The 9,013-nt window shown below is 42.6% G+C and overlaps 1 protein-coding gene across 3 annotated transcripts in view; it reads right to left on the reverse strand.

Annotated features, from left to right (window-relative positions):
* Nucleotides 1-501: 501 nt before the first annotated feature.
* Nucleotides 502-9,013, reverse strand: part of SMUG1 (single-strand-selective monofunctional uracil-DNA glycosylase 1) — a 39,360-nt gene continuing 30,848 nt past the window's right edge. For 2 of the 3 annotated variants that reach the window (XM_085874179.1, XM_085874180.1), the window contains one exon: nt 502-3,575. In XM_085874179.1, coding sequence (XP_085730305.1) covers nt 3,024-3,575 — 552 coding nt within the window. In that variant the 3' untranslated portion in view covers nt 502-3,023. Of the gene's footprint in view, nt 3,576-6,190; nt 6,309-9,013 lie in introns of all 3 variants that reach the window. The other variant, XM_085874181.1, reaches the window with a different exon arrangement.

Here is a 9,013-nt window from a genome sequence, read left to right on the forward strand (position 1 = left end):
CTGCACAAACAGTGGATGGGAAACTGGGTGCACTTGAACATCCTGGGTTACAACTATTAATGGGCAATGATATTAAATGTCAAAAACACACCACGTTGGAGCCAACACACTGACACTTTCATAATAATGTTGAAAATCAATAATAATGCACGAATCAATAAAATAACATCAGTATCAATAGAATAAAAAAAAAACCTCAATATCAATAAATCCTATTAAGAAGAAAAATAGCCAAAGGAGCAAATGCGTTGATCTCAACACAACACAACACAGCACACACTTCTAATTTGTTTCCGAGTGTGATCGTAAATCTGAGCGACAATGAATGCGTGTTGTGAATGTTCCAGGTTTTAAACCAATCATACGTACATCAAACAATCCAAACACAATCACTTTAAATCATGGCATTTCAATTCTTGTGTAATCGTTTAGTTTGGATGACATGGTCACTAAATTCCATAATCTCCTGCTGGAGTGGGAGATTATAGCAAACGGGAAAGATTACATCTTGAAATTTTATTCGAAATAGTAAGTACTGACCATAAAAGACTACAACGTACTTATTTACATTTTAAAGGTGTCATGTTTATCAAATATATAAGCAATATGCAAACCGTTGTTACTGTACATATCTCTCCAACATAAGCACCATTTTGCTTAACCGCGTGTGGATTGATGGAAAGTGACTATCATGGACTACGGTAGAGTACTGCAATATGTAGGGAGGGCATGGGGGAAAAAAAAATAGCCGCCCCATCAAGTTAAAGCAACTCTGCTGAATTTTCTCAGCATGAACTAAAACCTCCACCCAACCCCCTTCTCTCCAAAGTTAGCACATGCTCATTCTTTAACCCTCTCTTACGGCAATCCCTCAATATACATCACCTTACAGTAGTCAAACGAAACATGATCTACGATATTCTCCCAAAATCCCACGCCCGCCTCAATCCCCTCAAGCCTCGGCGAGTCTGTCATCCAGAACAGAAACCGAGAATGTCAGTTATAACTGAGAGGTGCCATGATGTCCATACCGTTTCGGTTACAAGTATCTCCTTCAAGTTTCACTCTGGTTTTTGTCCAAGTTTGTGGGATGATGGATCCTCGTGCGCAAACACCTTCCGAGTGTGCTTGATCTATACTACAAGAGAGATGTTTGTATGTGTTGCCATTTTTCTCAGAGATGGCAGAATGAATCTTCTTCAAACTGGTTCATCATTGAGTGTCGGGAGTGTTTAAGGCAAAAAACGAATGAATTTTGAAGAGAGTTGGATTTTTTTTTTGTTCTCTGGTGCCTAAGCCTCTGTAGCTATGTGAAAGGTAATGTTACATGATCCCCAACCCAATTCCTCAGTGGGTGTAGGAAAATATTTAAGGTGGTCCCGACAAAAACAAAAAAACTAGAAAGTAAAATAAAATAAAATAAAACAAAATTTAATTTCTTCAAAATGCCAAAAGGATTAGAACAGCAACAGACAATGCCAAGTACGCCTACCAGTTACCTATGATGACAGCACTTATGCGGTTCAGAACAAACAACCTCCACAAAATAAAAACGATTGCATGAAAGAATGGTGGAGGAGACTGACTGAGAGAGGCAGTTACAGCCAAATATTTCAGGAATTGTGCGCTGAAGAGTCCGAAGGCTTCACGAACTGCGTGTGAACGTCTTTCCCAAAATGTTTGATTCCCTTTTAGAAAATGTGAAACCCATATCAAGAAGTGTGAGACATTTGAGAGATTCCATTCCACCTGCAGTGTGGTGAGAAACAACACTCTGGGTTTTGGGAGATGTTCCACACCGTTCCTATTTTTAAACAAGATTGAGGCTCATGGAAGTGTGAGGTCGTGGAGGGTAAAAAGGGTACAAATGAACAGTTGGATACAATATGCAAGGGAATGAACGAACAGGAAAAGAGGAGTGAAGGAAGCATTGCAACCTACAAGTAAAAGTTGGGTTCGGTAGGGTTAATGGTGGACCGATGGACATGACGATTGATTCTAGTTTCAAAAATGAAAGATGTGACTGACCAGAAATTCAACCCTATAATCTCAATTACAACTTACTTTGAAAATATTGTGATCATTTACATCATAACACAATATTTCATATCTGTCAGTTATAAATACCATTCACAGTTTGTCCATTGTGAATAATGGTCTGGACAATGCAACCCCTTTAAACATGCACATCTTTGCCTGAAATTTCACATTTCTACAACACAATCCATTTTGCATACCGAACTGTGTTTACTGGGCCATGACACTACGCATTGTTGAGCAAATATTTCCTTCCATCTCCACGACCCCACCCCTCCTACACCAACCATGTCCCAGCAAGACAAATGAACAACCCGTGAGTGGCAGCTCCAAAGCAGAAGCAGAGCCGGTGAGTCTGGGGACGTTTCCCGCCGGCTAATACTATTGACTGTTGAACCATTCCTGCTTTGCCTAAACCGCGCCAGGCAGACATTGGGCCATGCACGCATCTTGCTCAGCAAGCAGAAACACCCATCAGCATGCTGAAGTACAACATTAGCCTTAAGGCAATGCAGCTGGCTGAGGGTTAACTGTAAAGCAGTCAGAGGTCCTCTAGAGACTCACACTGCTGGCTGTAAGCAGCTGTTCTTCGTGATTTTTCAGACTTCAGAGGGACTACGTTTGTGTGCTCGTGACGGCCATTTCAGAACCATATGAGCTTCGCGCTTCACCATGATTCACGGCTAACTGACAAATGACAGACCATAAGGGGAGTCAACATGATTCGAATGTGATATGATATTCAGGATGTGAAAGGTAAATGTACACAAAAAAACCAATTTGATCTCAAAATAAAAAAACATTAGTCATTATTACATCTTTTGGATATTGAGGAAAATAAAACAGCGACATCCAAATCCTTTCCAAGAGTACCCAATCCATGATGGGATCTTGCTTGCAAGCACAATGTTTTTGAAGCACTCAGCAGGTCGCCATCGATTCATGGAATAAAAACAAACAAAAAAACATCGAGATGGCTCAAACATTCAAGGATAACCCTCCCCTTTATCAGTGAGAAAAGGCAGGAGATGCAGATCTTTTATTAGTGTCTGGGCGATGTTTTCCCATCCACGGTTGGCGGTGGGGTTCACGGGCGAAGGATGTTGGAGGAAGGCGACCCGAACCACAGAATTCAACTCCGCGGCCTCGAGCACGGCGCGTGCTCTTTGCTCAGCATAGCGCCCGACCCCAATCAACAAGCGTGTCCCCAATAACCGAACTGCCTGCACCAAGGCTTGGTCACAGGCAGCCGTCAACCCAACACGCTGATTCGCCGGGAGCTGTGGAGGAGTGATGTTCTTGCCACTGGCGGCCAGAAAGGCGAGTGGACAATAGTTGTGGACGTAGCAGTGGCGAAAAAACACAGCCGGATCACCGCACAGGGTGCGGAAAAAAGCCCAGAAACGAGCACCACTGATCTCTCGCTTGGAGCAAGCCAGGCCGAGGATGGGGCGTTTCGGGTGCTCGTGTTTTGGTCGACCCACAGTGCCCTCGATGCGTAGCCAATCGCGTACGTGAGAAACCTCCCCAAATGGCACCTTTATGATGACAGCAAAAGAAAACAGATTGAGGAGAAAGAAGGATATGAAAAATTATGCAAATGTCATCCCATATACCTGGGCTTTCCCTGAACCTGACATGGACAGCAGAGTAATGCGCTACTTGGGTTGGTTTGTGTGGCATTTCCATTACAGTACTTTCCTCAGGATGTGGGGATTCCAGGTTCAAATCCCATGTAATCCGTTAACTCGCCTATCCTTTATTAATGTCGTTGTCCTCGTCTCTCTCCTCTGTCCTTGCAATTAATGTGAAAGTAAACAGATATCTCCCAATGATCTAATGTCCTCACCCAGCACGTGATATATGGACAAGATTCTCAAGAGACAATCAATATAAGCAAAAAATTAAAATTAAAATCCACACCTGGCATGTGGAAAAACAAAAAAAATCCTTTTTGTACGAATACACGAGAAACCAGTCTTTCTCCGAGCACACGACAAGCCTTTCATTTACTAATACACTGCAAACGTTTTTTTCTACGAGCCGACAAAACAATTTTTTTTTTCTACCAATAAACTAAAACCATTTTTGGAGTCGTACACAACAACAAACCTTTTCTACTTCAGTACGGTACTAGACTACAAAGTTGTTATTTTCTTAATAGTAAACTACAAAAATTGTTTTTCAACAAGTAGACCAGAAACTATTTTGGTGGCCTCTCCGAGTCCATCACCTCATTTTGGTCTTGCCTGCCTTCTGCCTTCTCTTGGCTTTGTCCCTCCTTGGTCTCTAAAAGGGCACACGTGGTCTGCCAGTAATCCACTTCGTGTTCAACACTCAAAGTCCAGGCTCACTGCTCACCTTCACTTTTCTCTCACCTGTGGAACCAACTTCCCCAGTCTGTTCAGTCCCATTCTTCCACACATGGTTTCAAGACAGCTATTCCCCACTACCTTAGCCCCCCCTCCACCGCCCCCCCCAATAAATACTCATGATCTACGACCTCATACCCAAGCACTCCCTTTTTCCAGGTTAGTTATTGTGATTATTTTCCCCCTCTCCCTCACCTCTTTTCATTTGTTAGTTGTTGGTTGGTTTACTATTTTTATCTTTCATCCCCACTTTCCCCTTCTTCTGTTTGCTGTGTTTCAGCTTCTGAGCAGCTTGTTCACCCCCATGTGTCCTTCTCCCCCTCCTCTTGATCTCACTTTCACTCTCACCTCAGCTCTGCTGTTGGTGTTTCCCCCTTTCCATTCTGCTCAAGCTCTTCCATGAGCCTCAATCATGGATACAACAACAATAAAAACACCAAGCAGCCATCGTGTGGGTTTATCCCATATTTGTACCTATTTCAATGCCAAAAAATGTTGCCAAGAGTTCACGATACTTCAATAATATTGATTCCTCCACTCCTACTCTGCCCACCCACACTCATACACTGGCAATGCCTAACGTGGGAAAGCACGGGACAGAATCCTGTCTCGCAGCTTTGTGTGAACTGTTCATACTTTGATGGCAAATGAACAGAGTAAAATGTGACAGCGGAACTGGAAAACCAAAATACGTGGACATCAAGACCGTTTTACATGGTCTTGTCTTGTCTCTAGCAAGTCAACATATGCATGCAAGCTGTACTCTGCCAGCTTTGCAAGGGGTGAGGTCACTGTCTCCTGTGGATTAGAACAGGAATTTGGAATTTGGCAAGGTTGTCGGTGATAGCTCGCCTACGCTTCGCAAAGGACACAGTGGGATCTTCAACACCCAAACTGGCAGACAAGATGCCAAATTTAACAGCCATATTTTGTATTGGACACACGTTGATGCCTCGCCTTACCTGTGAAACCGCAGGAGAGATCAAAACCCAGGCTACATGGCTCAGAGGCAAGTGTGCATACCTCCAGGTTATCCTGCCAGCTTCTGTGTCTGTGCTCTATCCTTTTAAAATGTGAGCATCAAGCAAGGAAGCAGCACACAGCATATTTAAACTCTTTGGCATGACTTGGCCTGGGTTTGAACCACTGACCTCCCAGACTCAGAGTGGACACTCTAACAATTATGCCACCGAGTCTGGCACGACTAATTACAGATTGATACAGACCGATACCGACTGGGGATGAAATGACACCGACAAATACTTTTCCTGGCTAAACATGTGCTTGTCTAAGCCATTCTTTCAAAACAACAAAAACAAATGATCTCGTCTTCACAATTCGATTAGACAAAAATTAACAGAGGTCAAATAGAAAGAAGAAGAATCTCCAACTAATTACTGACCACTTTTGTCTAATAGAATCATCAGAACAAGATAATTAGTGTATTTATTTTTGCAGGAAAAGCTTAGACAAGAACAAATTGAGCCTGGGAAAGTATTGATCGGTAACATTTCCTACCCTGTTGGTAATTACCGAGGGCCCCTTTTGGAGTCCTTTGGTTTAAAGCAAAAATTTATTTGTCTCACCCGTTCCCAAAGGAACAGGAAAGGGTATTCCAATTATGTGTGTGTGTCTGCATGTAGACCACATTGAATATGGCACCCCTCGGGCAGCCTACCTTCGTATTGCACCCCATGCGACCTTAACCACAATTAGAATAATTATATATGATGTAGCCACAACATTTTTACATCCAATTTGACCACAAGTTCATTTTGTACCTTGAATGTTGATGATGTCGAAGTTATCTGCACTCATTCCTGAGAGTGTTTGCCCACACCATCCATAGTTTGACGAATGCTGCAAAGCCTGCAGACTCGGCTCACGCACCCAACCGGCCTTGGGGCACAGTTCCGAAAACTTGTTCAATGTAACCATAAAATTTTAATGTCCAATTTAACCACAAGTTCATTATTTACATTGAATGTGCATTATATCCAAGTGAGAGATGATTAACCCTGTGTTATATAACGTGTGTAGTCTTTTCACTCTGTGTCTGTCTGTGCACCTGCATGTTGTTGTCAGTGGCAACACTTTTCTCATCTCCACTCCTTAATAATGGAGGTTTGTCTGTGTGTGATGGGTATTCTGCTAATTCACATAAAATTGATTAATAATGGTGAATAGACAAGTTAACTGTACTATGTATATTAGGTATACACGAAAACCTGGTGTTAGCTTAACGGTTAAGGTGGCTGGCTTACGATATTAGGGTCTTGAGTTTGAGCCCGTCCCACCATTAAATAACACTGGGTGGGTTGACTCAGCCTGTCATCCTTCCGAGGTCAGCAATGAGTACCAGCTTACTAGAGACAGGGGTAATGCATCGGCGTCACATCTGCGCTTCCAGTAATGATGCAACCAGCAGGCACAGGCTGCATACGGAAGAATTAAGGTATATACGTACGAACCATTACCGATGTATTTTTCACAATATAGATGGATGTGGGAATTTTTTGGGGGGGTAATTTATTAGCCTTGCACGTTACCGAAGGAATGCAAAAAGCTATTGTAACGGTGCTGTGGGTCAGTGAGTGAGTGAGTCCACATTGGTTCTCAGATCTACTGTCATCTATATACCATGGTGAGGCTCCACATTGTTAATTGCTGCGTCTTGTTGAGATCTGTCACGGCGTCACTCCTGTGACCAGTGTCAAAACAAACAATAAGAACGGAAAACCAAACAAAAATAAGTGTCCGGCTTTCCTCCTCGGGAGAGAGGGAGTTTGGGGGAGATAAACAATACATGCAGGAAAATACATGCTGATAACAGTCTTTGGCATCTGGTTTACCCCATTGTTTTTCCATCCAATCGTGGGCCAAGGAGAGCGAGTGCCACAGGCATGCTGATTTCAGTGTGTTATGGTGTGGTTACATGCACTCTAATACAAACAAACTACATGTTAGTGGTACAAAAAAGGAGTACGAGCCTTCAGCTTTTGCACCAAATTATACTCTTTCCTACAGGGGGCTGACTGATGTAGTTTGGCTACATATTTATGGCAATCAAAAGCTATTTATTTGCTTCGAAAGTTCGACGCAAGCCTTATTCTTCGAGTACACAAACCATATGTGCTCCAGCTATGAGAGAGACAGCAATTTCTAACTCTCTATCACTGGGGTCTATGGGGGGTTTTTTTTTTCTTTCAATTTCACACTTATAATCTCAGCGTTAACGTGAATCCTGAATTATTATACACATAGCAAGTCGAGCTTGACCTTATAAATCGACCGGGATAAGCAACAGGAACATATGGAAAGGAATTTTGCCCCCGCTGTGTCTGTATTGTATCCACATCAACAAACTTACATCATCACCGAGATTTAAACACCTGTGTCCTATTCGAACTCACGACTATTCTTGAACTTAACGTGAGTTAAAACAGTAACGAGATAGGGGTATTTCATAGAGTTATTAACGCATGGTATGGTCTTACATAGAAACAGCAAAGACCGTAAATAGTTATAAAGTGGAAATGCATAGTTACCGAGAAGCAGTGGGGATAGAGGGGTACAAGGACAAACAGAAATGCACTGCAAGTGTTATGAAACTCATTTCATGTCATCTGTGTTAACGTAACCTTCACCTAACTGTCCACTAAGCAATAAAACACCCCCAAAATGATGACTGTTGATGTTCCATGTGATGTACCTACTCATCGCCCCTGACTCTGTCCACCCCCCCTCCCACCCCCAAACAATCCCCCACACCCTTGCTGTTCATCTTCCCTCTTTCCATTGATTGGATGCCAGGATAGATTGGGTTTGTGATGTGGGTGGGGTTGGTGTCGTGGAGGGTGAGTGTACTCGTGAATTGGGTGATTGGCTTGGGGTTACGATGTGCGGTTGTGGCACATACATGATGGGCCAAATGGCCTCCTCCCGTGTCACGTTTCCCTTGCATTCGCTCGCACGAAGATTCATACCCAAGGTTTAAGTCGTCATGTGCCAAATTGCTGAACAGGAATGAGTTTAATTTGGCGAATATTTTTAATCGCAAGTTCGCTAAAAAGATAATCCAGATGAAGCTTATTATTATAAATATGCACGCACCCATCCTGTTGGCAAAAAAAACAAAGAAAGAAAGAAAGAAGCTAATTCGGAGAAAGCTTATTAAATATGTATGTGCCCATACCCAGTATGCTTATTTTTTGGCCACTCGCAGACAAATTTCATCCAACACGTCCATTTGCTTTGTATTTTCAATCTGAAATGGAGGGATGGTTAATTGGGAATTCCTCAAAACCGAAGATCAACAGAAGACCGAGATGGAAGAATCAAAGGAAAAAAAGGTGGAAGGCTTCGTATCAACAGAAACAAAGTGGGAGCTGGAAGGAAGATGGCTGGCAAGGAACAAGCGGCTTTGTGCCGAGTACGGTGAAAATGGACTTGCTCACATGTGATGATAGTGTTCTGAGATCAAACAGATCATTACATTGAGCAGAGGTATTTCAACAAACGTTCCTGTTTACGGATGGACATTTAATGATGTTTACAGTTGTTTGGGTGCATTCTGACTTAAGTACCATTTTAATTTATATAAA

This window comes from Eptatretus burgeri, chromosome 3, assembly GCF_056783735.1.
Source record: "Eptatretus burgeri isolate ZD-2024b chromosome 3, Ebu_testis_v1, whole genome shotgun sequence".
Classification (NCBI taxonomy): domain Eukaryota; kingdom Metazoa; phylum Chordata; class Myxini; order Myxiniformes; family Myxinidae; genus Eptatretus; species Eptatretus burgeri.